The 14,255-nt window shown below is 37.3% G+C and overlaps 1 protein-coding gene across 1 annotated transcript in view; it reads left to right on the top strand.

Annotated features, from left to right (window-relative positions):
* Nucleotides 1–14,255, top strand: part of LOC148851579 (WD-40 repeat family protein / notchless protein) — a 65,361-nt gene that overhangs the window by 21,442 nt on the left and 29,664 nt on the right. Inside the window, exon 5 of the mRNA XM_088945237.1 lies at nt 1,338–1,463. Coding sequence (XP_088801363.1) covers nt 1,338–1,463 — 126 coding nt within the window. The remainder of the gene's footprint in view (nt 1–1,337; nt 1,464–14,255) is intronic.

Raw genomic sequence — 14,255 nt, forward strand, 5'->3', positions numbered from 1 at the left:
GAATTTATTATGATTTTTAATACCAAATTTATAATAAATTTATTCTGATTTTTTATATTAAATTAAATGTAGAATATGATTTATTATAAAATATAATAAACATTCTCTGATTTTAATAAATATTTTAAAAAATACTAACTAGTTAATATTTTGTTACTTGAAAAGTATTTTATGTTTTATATTATAAAGTAATTAATTTATTCTTTTGTTTTTATATTTTGTTAATTTTTTTATAAATGTTTTATTTGAATATTAAATAGAAATAATTAATGGAATAATTTATATTAATATACTGTATTATATTAATATAATATACTAATATATTATATTATTGATGTACATTAGTTGATATCCTATCAACATAATAGGAAAAACTGTTTTTTTTTTTTTTTTGGTTGACATTTCCGAAATATAAGAAATGTCGACCGAAATAATGTAATTTTTATATTACCATCCATTTTCATGTCGGTGAGCCTCGACATCGACATATGTCGAGCAACATTTGAAACCATGATCCTACCTCCTTTTCAAAGGTCATATGTTATGTACTTAGATGGAATCTAGGATAGCTTAAATAGCCATCCAAGGAGGGGTAAGTGTTGCTCATGATGCTAGATTAGTATCCCAGACATTGGACTTCTGCCTTTAAGTGCTTCTAATCATGGAATGACATCTTAGGAAATCTCCACAACCATTTTCTAAGGAAACCTATACTGCCTAGGCACCAATCTCTTAGCTTCTTATAGACTGCCTCTCAATTAATCAGGTTACCTTCTTATCATTTGCTGGTCCCAAAAGTAGATAATGCATTATCCTTATATCACTTTCAAGGAGCTTTGAGCACCAAAAAGTACACTGGCAGTTGGAAATTGATGATATGAGTTTTCATTCAACCTGGTGGTTTTATCCTCCAAATAATAGATTTAAGGCCTCATAATTGGAATACCATTATTTTTATTTTTACAACTTAGTTTCGCTGCATGTCTTAAGGGAATCTATATTCATTGCTTATTTCTTTTAATAACATGTTTTCAGTTATTTACAAAAAAATCTGAGTATCTTGTTCTGATTGGTTAGAAGGTCAGCAAGAATATTAGCTGATACTTGTGCTAGGGAAGGGGTCAACTGGGATGGATTTTATGTGGGGTCTTCCATTCAAGGATAGGTAGTTTTATGAAGGGCTAGGTAAGCCAGAGGGCTCTTTATAACATATTTGATGGTTCTAAAAGCTCAGTTGTTTCTGTACTTGTGTACCTTTCTATAAATTATTACTTTATTAGTAAGTCTTTCCGATCTTTTAATGCTAAAAATAATGTTTTTTTTTTCTTTCATTGTAGGTCATACAGAAGCCGTTCTTTCTGTTGCCTTTAGTCCTGATGGGCGGCAATTGGCCAGTGGTTCTGGTGATACAACAGTCCGTCTGTGGGACCTTAACACACAGACTCCATTGTACACATGTACAGGTTAGATATGAATGCCTTTCTTGAATTGCTTTGGGATTTTAATGACTTGGATTTTTGTAACAGCTAGTTATATTCTTGGTGTTATGTGATTAAGTATGCGAAATTTATTTGCTATGTTTTTTTTTATCAGTAAAGTAAATTCCTTTATAAATTTATTGAATTACTAGTTAAAGTACATAAGCAATTCATCTTAAAATGGTGCAGGTAATAACAGATTACAGCATTTCCCAAAATAAATTGGGCCTATCAGCCCCCTGCTTTCCTAGGGTATCCGCCAAGCTATTTTCTTCCCTTCTAACCTGACCAAAACTGGAATTGAATTTCTTTGCAAGTAGGTCAATTTGTCTGAAGATGAATCTGAATTTCCAAGGTTCTGAGTCGATTTGCTTTACCCAGGTTATAACTAATAGTGAATCCCCTTCAATTTCTAGTTCTCTTGTTTCAAGCCTTGTAGGAGAGCCTGAATTTCAACCTGAATCGAGTCTCCAAACCCAATTGGTCCTGAAAACAGTGCACTACTGCTCCTTGGTGATTCTGAAAAAATCTCCTATCCCAGTTCTCCTTGGAGTGCCAAAGGAGCTGCCATCAAAGTTCCACTTTATCTTATTTAGTCCCAGTGGTTTCCAATCCATTCTTACACTTTATCTAGGTGTTTCTAAGTGTCCCATTTCACTCCAATTCATTAATATATCATCTGTAGAGATAATTCTGAAAAGATCCAGTGTTTTAACCCAATGTACAGATATGGCCTTTATGATTTCAATCACTTCCTCTGACTTAAATTTCTCATTGAAGATCCTTTTGATTTCTTTCTTCCCAGATAGACTATAACAAGGGTTCTCTTATTACCTTTCACATGCATCTTCCCCTTTTCTTCTGTTGCCTCAGGAAATTAGAGCTGAGCAAACTCACTTTGTCTTTTGGGGGGCACATCTGCAACCCAAGAGAGAGCAGAAATATTCCCAAATATAAGAAACAAAGAATAGGGGATTAGTGAGGGAGAAAGGCTACACACAGGCCTTCAAGGATATACACACAAGGAGAAAGGCACTTATTTGGCCTTTAGTTTCTGTAGCACATCACAGGTGCTTATCTAATTACCTTCCCTAAGAACACTTCCCAACAAAGAACTTGTACTTTAGGAGGGATTGGTTTGCACCACATTTGTCATTGAATATCCTTTGGAAGTTTTCTCTTTTCAAAATTTGGTAGCTTACATCTAAATATAGTTTTTGAGAATGTATTCATAAGCAGATCCGAGTAGTAACTAGAAATTTTAGGTTCATAGCTTGGTGAAGAGCCTCTGTAGTCTGTAACATGTTTTCTTTAACTCTCTTTGCTTGCTTGTGAAATTCTGGGTTGGATCATTTTACCGGATCGGAGAATTCCTTCTAGGTGAGACAAATTTTAGGTGGGAGTTTGGTAGCTAGTGGGAAAACTGGAGGAAAGAACTGAAGGTTAGGTCTGATTTTATAAGTTGACTTTGATAAAAATTTTGACCTAGTTGTGATTTCCTTGAAAACCTGCCTGAAAGAAGGTTGGTGGATATAATAATCTAATTGTGCCCATCTATATATTGATGTGAATGACAAAATCTTGGGATGACAAGTGTGAGAACTCAAGAATTATTCTGAGAGTGACTACATTCCTCTATCCAGTCCACCCTTACCAACTACCAAGTTCCCTAGATAGCTAGGATGAATATTTGGTAATGGCCCTCAGCTGATGTGTCTGATCCATTTTTGGTCAACTCAAGTGCATGTAGATTCAAAAATTAGTCCTCGATCCTTATTTTGTTTGTTATTAAAAAATTGTCATTACTTGTAAATGTGTATGTGCATTGTACGTGGTAATTTCAATAATAGCTAAAAAATGATAATTTCAATATGCTTGTCTAAAGCCATTATAAAAAAATAATTAAGTAATCAAAATATGGTGTGCTTGTGAATTGAAATTATGTATTTTCATTTCCATTGTTAATGAAAATACTACTTATTTATGGAGTCTATCTTTGTTTAATATGATAAATGCATGATATTAGAGGACTAAACAATTTTTTGACATTTTTTTCATATTTTTATATTTTTTGTTTTTATCAAATTTTAGTTTTTATTACATAATCATGACATCATTGGTATCCAAGCAATTGAATCATTAGGGGTGCAAGTTGTAGAGGTGCAAAATGGATCAGATCATGATCCAATTTGAATTCAAATATGATATGATCAAAACTAGGATCCGTTAAAATTGAATTCGAATCACCTATATTTATTGCATTTTTGTAATTTGGTTTTTATGTTATTTATGTTTTATAAAAATATATGTATATATAATAAAAATGGTTGAAAAAATGTTTTGTGTTTTTGTTTTTCTTTGTAAAGACTATTTTATTTCCTTTTTTTTTCTTATTAATAATTTGTTAAACCATACAGATGTAATTTGGATTCAAATTCAAATTAATCTTTGTGAGATCTGTCAAATCATTGGATCAGATATATAATTAACATTATTGATTCGGATTCGGATGTACCTCTATCCAAATTTGATCCAGACATCTGAATCTGATCCAGTCCATTTGCATCCATAGCAAGTTGGGCCTAATTTAAGCCTAGCCTAGGCCCAACCCCAAGAATTGGGTCTAATGCTCGAGCACAAGCCTAATATGTTCAATTCAGGCCTAATCGCATTGGAATTTGATACACTTGGGTTGGGGGCTGTGCTCATGTTGCTAAATCAACTGATACTATAATTTGGCATAAATGTATTATGTATGCATTTATGTATGTATATACGCAAATATGTCTCTATTTGTATATAGTTAGGCTGGTCTCAAGCTACCTAAGGCCTAGCTTCAAGCCCAACCCCAAAAATAGAAAATGCCAAACTTTTGGGTCCACCCAACCCAAGGACTGAAAATCCAAGCCTTGCTTGTCTTAAATTGCAATCTAAGTTAGTCCAAGCTCAAGTTGGGTTTGCCTAAGTAGACCCCTATGGACCGTTGACCACTACTTAGATAGAAAGTAGTTTTCTTTCCGAGTTAGTTTAACTTTCTATTCTATTTCCATCATTAAGAAAAATAAATTTATTTATCACACTTATTTTTTTGACATGATAGATACACATTTTTTTATTAAAAATTCCTATATCTCCAGTAATTCTATGCATTTACCTTTTTGAAAATTTTTATTTTACCCATTTGACCTAAAAGGTTAAACCATTAATCCAATACTTGAATAGGAAAATGTTTTGTTTTTGGGTAGTTTTTAAATTTTATATTTCAATTCGATCATTAGTAAATAATTCTTCTTATTTATCATACTTATTTTTCACTATTATAAATATGAGACCATGGGTTCACCCATTTAATTTGATGATTTTAACTACATACATGCCATTTGAATTAAATGATGGTTATGTTTTCATATAATTTTAAATACATAGGTTTTGTATTCTTAAAATTATTAGATATTAATTTATTTAGTATAATTTATTAGTGAGAAATCAAAATACCTCAAATAAAGGATATGATCATAGAGAACTAGATTTAACACCTTAAATATAGGAGTTGGGAAATATCCCTTAAGAAGTCCAATTGCTTTGGGTTGGAGCTACTTTTTAATAGCCCTTTTATTTCAATCAATAGAGGCAATTTAATAGTCCTTTCATTTCAAATTATTACACTATTAACTGTCTTAATTATGGTGCTTTGTTAAAGGACACATTTGTCCCCAAGAAATTCAATGATTAAGGGGTAATTTATGTCCAATGAAAATTCCAGAAAATACCATATTCACACTTTTATAAGTAGTATAGATTTTTGAAAATCAAATATAAGTTATCATTTTATCATTTACTGATTTAACTCATGGTTAGTAGATTATGATTAGCATAGCATTCCATTGTACTTGTGCATGGTTGTGTACATATATCATAAAATATGCACATGTTTTGTGATTGGAAACACCTAGTTGTTGAGCCGACAAGTGTGAGAACATGGGTTTGAGTCCTAGAATGGTCACTTTGTGCAGAAAATGCTAAATGTTAGGTTCACTCTGTATTGTGAGTCCTAGAGTGATCACTTTGGCAATGCCTAGTTGTTGCCTGGGCATCAACTTTCCTTACCAGGCTAAAACATCCAGATGTTGCCTAACCATCCTTAACTACTGTACACAGAGTATAGGATATGGTTTGAATAGTATATTTCCTCACCTTTTCTGTATTAGACAGTGTGGTGTTCCTTTAGACTAGAGGTATCTTTTCTTTGCTCTGCATATTAATATGTTTGGAGAAAATATTTGAACTGTTTTTTATTCTGCTGGGGAATTGGTTGAGAGCTAAAGTTTTAATCTGGGTAGACACAATGTGTTGCTCATGGGAGGAAATTATTAGAAATGCAGACTCCAATGGGTTTATTTGATTGTTTGCATTTGATATATCTGGCCTTCCCTCTTGGGTGATGAATTCCCCACTGGAAACATGAAAAAAACAAACACAAAAGGACCAGATCAATGTCCTTGTGGGCAAGCATGGGCAAAGAATTGCATCTTCTTGATATAATGGTTAGTTCAGTCAGGTTTATTTTTTTGGACGTTCTTGTCTGCATCATATCCTTCTTTCAATTTATACCATCTTGTGAGGTGGTATAAGTTCTGGTAAAACAATCAATAATAATCTGTCTCACTGGGAAAATGGCTTTGGTCCCTTCAAAGTGACAACCAATAAGATGATGTGATTCTTTGCAAATATGGGCTGGACTGAAATAAAAAGCTTGTTGGAGGAGATGCATAAAGGGCCTAGTTGCTTTAGAGGACTAAGAAAAAATGTGGTTATTATTTGTATTTTGCTTTAGTTTTTCTTTATAGTGGTCTTTGGCTTGGCATTTCTATTTGGATCATGGTTACTGGATTTCCCTCCCATTTGGTGCTTGAATGTTTTTATGTTTCCATTTCCTTTCAATATTATTCACATTATTAGCAGAAAAAGTGTTGTCAGACCAAGTACCATTCTGGATGTCAGCTGTCATAACCAGGAACCAACAGCCAGAATGGTTTTTATGATGTCTGGTTCTTAGAAAATGTTGACTTGGTTGAACCTAGTGAAATATATGTATTAAGATCTGTTATAACCAACATTATTTAGTGTTTTAAGCTTATTTTGACATAAGATGACTTAAAAATATAATCTAGAACCATTTGCTATTTTTTATTCTTTCTTTTTGCATTTTATTGGATCCAGTGAGAAAAACAGTTTTATGTTCTTACAGCAGTGGAAAAAACTGCTGCTGAGCCTGACTTATTTTGGAGTTCTGTGGTGCTTGATAGTCATCATGCCTTGGCTGAAGTTAATAGTGGTTTACAAAGATCAATTTTGAGAGTCTCCAATCTAAAGATCAATCTTGAAAAGATTTGGGTAGTAGGGGTCAATCTGGCTGACAATGAATTGGAGTGAATTGCAATCTCTTTGGACTGCTCTATTTCTTCTTGGCCCTTGACTTGTTTGGGTTATCTTTGGGTGGGAATCTTAGGAAAAGCAGATTTTGGTACCTAGTTGTTGAGAAATTTGAAAGAAAGTTGGCAGCTTGGAAAAAGAATTATATCACTATGGGAGGAAGGTAACTTTGATTAAGGCTATGCTTGTCAATTTACCAGTTTTATATATCTATGTGTTTAGGATCCCTTTTAGGGAGGCTAGGAAGTTAGAAAAATTGATGAGAGATTTTCTTTGGGAACCAGGGGAGGAGAAAAGGATCACTTTGTTAATTGGGAAAAAGTTTGTCGGAGTAAGGAGGTAGGGGGTCTAGGATTAGGGAATTTGGTCCTTAAAAATGAAGCTTTATTGGGGAAGTGGCTATGGAGATGGCCTCAGGAAAGATAAAGTTTGTGGCATAGGGATGTGCTTAGTATTCATAGTTGTTTTTGTAGAGAACAATGATGTGGGCCCCACAACTGTGGTCCCACTCTGTCCGTAGGGTAGAATGTAGCTAGTCACAGTTGTGGTTCTTTTTTCTGTTCTGTTATCTCTAGTTTCAATTTTATATCGTTTGTTATTTGTTAGCAGTTATGATGTAAACACCAAAGGCAGATATGTCCTTTCATGTAACTAGCATAACCTATATATATTAACTTAAAGTGGCAACGGCAGAATATTTGACATTCTGTTCTTCTCCTAAAATTCTGTGTTCTATTGCTCTTCCACCACTCTTTCCTCTACATCTTCTTCACATTCTCTTCTCATCGAACCTGAAATCTCTTAGTGATCAAGACTGAATAGCAGTCTTGACAACCTACATGGTATCAGAGCCAAGTTAGGGTTTTTCATGTGAGTCTAATACCAGCCGACCACATGAGAATCTCCTAGGACTGAAAGCTGAAGAGGAGGAGTTCGCAGACTGATTCTTGGAGATCGCCAGAGGTACTAGCAGCTGTTGGAAACTTGCTAGGGTTGCAGAGTGTTGGTGGTCAGGAAGGATCAGAGAAGACTAGGGTTCAGGTAACCCTAGAAGGCAGCGAACTATTTTTCCTTGTAAGTTACTTTTTTAACAGAAGTTCTTTCAGAGAAGATAGGTTGGACCTATCTGGAGGGGAAGGCCGAACCATTCTAGCTCTCTCTCTTCGATTTCCTAGGGTTTTACAGCAAACCCTGAACCGAACTGTGTTCTTTCTACTCTAGGGTTTGAAAGTGATCTGCGGCAAGCCCTAGTGGTTGACTGAACCCTGTGATCTACCTAGAGCTACTCTCAAGTTGATTGGTAGGTCCGATTAGATTCTAGGGTTTCTTATTACTGCAAGCTCATCTATACAGTTTGTACTGTGCAACTGAATTGCTTCCTTTTAGGACTGATTAAAACCCTAACTTTCCCTAGCATATCAGTTTTGTTTTAAAGCTGTTCTCAGAGTTCTAAGGGGGTTAGAGATCTACGGACAGCTACTGCTGTGTTGGCTAGTTGGTTTCAGATCAGAATTACTTCGGTTTTGTGCACATACACTGACAATACAGAACAGGCCTATACTATTTTGATTGTAATTGGTGACTCAAGTATTGTTTTTGAGACTTGACAGAAATGGAGTCTAAGATTCAGGCAGAAGGCAGTCTTGGGAACATCAGTTATGGTGGTGTTTCTGAGATGGGTGGTCAGATTACAACTGTAAAGTTTGATGGATCAAACTATTTGGAATGGGCCCAATCAGCCATGATGGCTATTGGTGGAAGAGGTAAATTAGGGTACCTCTTGGGAGATATGAAAGAACCTTCCAAGGGAGACCCAACATATACCAAGTGGATGCAAGAAAACTACTTGGTTATGACATGGCTATGTAATTCTATGCAGCCTCATATTAGTCGGAACTATTTGTGGGCAAAGACAACCAAGGAGATATGAGATGTTATGAAAGAAACTTACTCCCAACCCTTTAATGTTGCCAGAGCATATGAATTGAAATGTGAAGTGGACACCCTTAAACAAGGAGAGAAACCGGTATCAGTCTACTTCTCTACCTTGAAGTCCTTGTGGCATGAGATTGATCACTTAGAGACTCTTGAGTGGGAGAGTCCCAAAGATGCTCAGACCCATAGAAAGCACATTGAGACAAACATAGTGTTTGAGTTCCTGGCGGGACTGAACCCAGAATATGATATTGTGAGGCATCGGATTTTGACTAGAGATAGTGTGATTCTCTCTCAGGCCTACTCATTTGTACACAGTGAAGAAACCAGAAGGAAGGTTATGATGCAACCCGTATCAGCCTTTGTAGCGGCTACACCCAAATCAGGGGGTGATTCAGAGAAGGACAGGAGGAAGGAAGACAAGAAGGATGTAGTATGTGAACATTGTAAGAAACCCAAACATACAAAAGAGACATGTTGGAAACTGCATCCTCACTTGGTTCCTGCGAAGTTAAGGAACAAGAAGGGCACTGTTCATGTAGCCATGAACACTGATTCAGCATCCTCATCTGGCACAAAAGGAACATCTTTGGAGACCTTAGCTGCAGTTCGGGCTGCCCTAATACAACTAGAAAAGGAAGTTGGAAATTCAGCTCAGCCACCACAACCTCCATCAGCCCCTATCACATCTGCCTTTGCCCATTCAGGTACTCGAGCTTCAGCCTATCATGCCTCAGCTCCAGGTACTACTGAGCCTTGTTGGGTAATAGACTCAGGTGCATCTGATCACATGACTAGCTTGCCTTCACTGTTTACTACTTACCATTTGTCTTCTGGTAGAGATAATGTATCTATTGCTGATGGCTCCCTGGTTCCTATTTCTGGGAAGGGTGACATCAAGCTTTCAGATGCTATGTCCCTATCATCTGTTTTGCATGTGCCTAAGCTTGATACTAACCTTCTTTCAGTCAGTAGTATTACCAAGCATATGAACTGCTCAGTAACCTTCTTCCCTGACCGATGTGTTTTTCAGGACTTGGAGACACAGAAGGTGATTGGGACTGACCGTGAGACGAATGGGATCTATCTGCTCGGGGAGCGGTTCCGTCAGGGAGAGTCAGTAGAGAAGTTATCTTTTGTTTCTCAGAGTGTGAGTCCAGTTATGCTTTGGCATAACCGATTAGGTCATTTGTCTTTTCGATCTTTACAAAGTCTGTTTCCTACTTTATTTGAGTCTATTGAGTTGTCTCAACTACAGTGTGAAAGTTGTGAGTTTGCTAAGCATTGTAGAAAGCCTTATTTATTGAGTAATAAAAAGAGTGATAATTCTTTTGATATTGTGCATACTGACGTTTGGGGGCCTTATCATATCCCTTCCATGGGTGGGTACAGCTATTTTTTGTTATTTGTTGATGACCATACCCGTTTTTCTTGGGTTTATCTCATGCGTTCACGAGATGAGGTACCTCCCCTGACCCAAAATTTTCACCAAATGATTCTAACCCAGTTTGATGCCAAGATCAAAGTTCTCCGATCTGATAATGCAAAAGAATACTTTGCCAAATCATTGACATCTTATCTTCTTCATCATGGGGTTATCCACCAGAGCTCTTGCCCTCATACACCTCAGCAGAATGGAGTTGCCGAGAGGAAGAATATACACATTTTGGAAGTGGCTAGAAGCCTCATGTTTACTTCCAATGTCCCTATTCGCTTCTGGGGGGACGCTATCCTCACGGCGGTATACCTTATTAATCGGGTCCCTTCCAGGGTCCTTGATATGTGATCTCCTTTTTCTCTTCTACACCCACGTAAGGACTTGTTTTCTATTCCCCTTAAGACATTCGGTTGCACTTGCTTTGTTAAGCTTCTCGGAGCCCATCCCTCCAAGTTCGAACCCAAAGCCTCTAAATGCATCTTCCTTGGTTATGCACAAACTCAAAAGGGTTATTGCTGTTATGATCCTATCTCCGGGAGGAAGTTTGTCTCCATGGATGTCACTTTCTTTGAGGGGACACCCTATTATCCTCGGGATGCCCCTCAGGGGGAGAGTAGTGAGAGTCCTGGATTCTATGATGCAGAAGTAGGTAGGAAGGTCTGCCGGCTCAACAAGGCTTTGTATGGTTTGAAACAGTCACCTAGGGCTTGGTTCGATAGATTCAGACTAGCCCTTGTGAAGTTTGGATATGTACAGGCCCAGTCAAATCATACCCTATTCATCAAGAGGGTGGAGTCCTCTTTGACACTGTTGGCAGTATATGTTGATGATATTGTGGTCACAGGGAATGATAGCCATGAGATTGAGTCTCTTAAACAGCTTCTTCACCAAGAATTTGAGGTGAAGGACCTTGGTGTACTTCGGTATTTTTTGGGTATTGAGGTTGCTAGATCCAAACAGGGGATCTTTATATCTCAGAGGAAATATGTCCTAGACCTGTTGGCAGAAACTGGAAAGTTAGGTGTCAAGCCTGCAGATACACCAATTGAACAGAATCACAGGATTAGTGCCGAGAGTGGGGTGCTTCTGGAAGACAAAGTTATGTTCCAGCAACTGGTAGGAAAGCTCCTATATCTCTGCCTCACTCGGCCAGATATTACTTATGCTGTTAGTGTTGTCAGCCAATACATGCATTCTCCTAGAACCACACATCTTCTTGCGGCAGAAAGAATCTTAGCTTACTTGAAGAGATGCCTAGGTAGGGGCATACTTTTCAAGAATAACAATCACATGAAGGTGGAGGTTTATACTGATGCAGATTGGGCTGTGAGTGTTGATGACAGAAGGTCTACCTCAGGATATTGTGGGAGGAAACCTTGTCTCCTGGAGAAGTAAGAAACAAAGTGTGGTCTCCCGGTCAAGTGCTGAAGCAGAACGCAGGTCCATGGCCAATGGAGTGACTGAAATCCTATGGCTAAGATCTCTACTTGAGGAGTTGGGTATTGAGTATGAGAAACCCCTGATGCTGTATTGTGATAATCAAGCCGCCATTAATATAGCACATAATCCGGTACAGCATGACAGAACCAAACACATTGAAGTTGACCGCCATTTTGTGCGAGAGAGGGTCTCATCTCAAGAAGTATGCCTCCTTTACATCACATCCAGTATGCAACTAGCTGACATTCTTACTAAAGCCGTATCAAGAAAGAAGCTAGAGGCGGATCTATCCAAGTTGGGAATGATGAACATATACTCCCAACTTGAGGGGGAGTGTAGAGAACAGTGATGTGGGCCCCACAGCTGTTGTCCCACTTTGTCCATAGGGTAGAATGTAGCTAGTCACAGCTGTGGTTATTTTTTCTGTTCTGTTATCTCTAGTTTCAGTTTTACATTGTTTGTTATTTGTTAGCAGTTATGATGTAAACACCAAGGGCAGATATGTCCTTTCCTGTAACTAGCATAACCTATATATATTAACTTAAAGTGGCGGCGGCAGAATATTTGACATTCTGTTCTTCTCCAAAAATTCTGTGTTCCATTGCTCTTCCACCACTCTTTCCTCTACATCTTCTTCACATTCTCTTCTCATCGAAACTGAAATCTCTTAGTGATCAAGGCTGAATAGCAGTCTTGACAACCTACAGTTTTGTCTCTGGTTGGGATGATGCGGTATCTCATTGGGCCACCCAAACAACACCATGGAAGGCAATACATGGCGTCTTCCCCAATTTCCTTCAATTTCTAAGGTATGACGCTTGCTCCGGAAATTTGGTTCTTTTTTGGGAAGACACTTGGGTGGGTAATCAACCCCTAAAAGATCTATTTCCTTCTCTGTATGCTCTTTCCCTCTATAAAAAGGAGGTTATCTCTGTCTTTTTTCCCCATCCAGTTTTACCTTTATCCTTGAACTAGGACTTTGGTTTTTGTAGGGGCTTAAGGGAGGAGGAGCTTTCTTGTGTTGGTGAACTTCTATCCATTTTAGAGTGTTTGTTTGGACGCCTCTTCTCTTGATAAAAGGGTGCGGACTTCTACCCCAAAAGGTTCTTTCACTTGTGCATCCTTCTTCAAATCCCTTTGTTTGAGTACTTCATTTGAGCCTTTCCTAGTGAAAGAAGTGTGGACAAAGCCAGTGCCCTTCAAAATTGCTGTTTTTTGCTGGGAAGTTTACCTTGGTAAGAGTAATACTTTGAAGAACTTACAAAAGAAAAAGCCTTTCATTTGTTTATTCCCAAACTGGTGTGTACTGTGCAATTCTCATAGTGGGGACTGTTACCACTTACTGGTTTCTTGTTCCTTTGTTGCAGCTCTTTGGGACTAGATGTTTGTTTTGTTTGGATGTAGGTGGAATCAACCAGCAGAGTTAAAATCATTATTCTCACCAACTACCTTGCTTGCCCAACAAAAAGAGGGAGGAGTATGTTTAGATGTTTTAGAGCAGCCACCCTATGGATAATTTGGGAAGAATGAAGTGCTAGAATTTTCCAAGATAAGGAGAGGTCCATAGTTGTGAAGGCGGTGCTTAGGCAACGCCTAGGTGACAAGGCGCCCTTGGAGGCTTGCCTCACCTAATCGCCAAGTAGTTTTCTATAGTGTTATAAAAAACTTTTATATTCTTAATTTTTTGAGGTTATAATTTTAAAATAGACATTTTTAAACTAAAGTATTCATTTTGTGTGCTTCTATACTAATTTATTTTTATTATTTTCTTATTTGTTAGGGTTTAATCAACACAAACATTGCTAAATGCTGTATTGAACCCTCAAAGACTTCAAAACCTGAACCAATAAGTAAGGAAGAACGTAAAATGTTGTCCAATCAACACATTTTCTTCTTTTTCTTTACCAATTTTGTGTGTTTATATACTAATTTCTTCTTATTCGTCTTCTTCCACCTTTTCTTTTCTTCTTTTCCTCTTAACAGAAATAGGGGTTCAGCCCCTATATTTTTTGAAATTTCTTTTCTTTCTTCTTTTCTTCTCATGAATATCTTGGAATATGCTGATTTTCTATACTTTAACATGAAGTTTATACTTATGAAAATTATGGATATTTATTAAGGAAATATGATCATGTAACCTAGGGTAATTACATGTTTTTACTTAAAAATCCATCACCTAGGCGACAAGGCGCCCCCCTGTTGCCTAGCCTCACCTTGGCGCCTTGAAAACTATGGATAGGTCCTTCACAAAAGTGAAGGAATGTATCTTAACCAGGACTATCCATTGGCTGAAATCCTTGTTTCTTTCAGCTCTTTTTCATTTGATGATATCTGGAGGAATTGGGCCACAGTTGCACTCACTTCGGTTAGAATAACCAGAGCCACTACAGTAACTGAATTTTGATGGAAGCAGTCAGGCCTGTCAGGATTACCCGTGACTTTCTGACATTGGAGGAGTGTTGAGGAATGAGAATGGTAACATCATATCCTTACTCTTAGGTCCGATAGGGATAGGGGATTCTACAAGAGCT

Source organism: Nelumbo lutea, chromosome 5 (assembly GCF_056320005.1).
Source record: "Nelumbo lutea isolate HS-2025 chromosome 5, American lotus-T2T, whole genome shotgun sequence".
NCBI lineage: Eukaryota > Viridiplantae > Streptophyta > Magnoliopsida > Proteales > Nelumbonaceae > Nelumbo > Nelumbo lutea.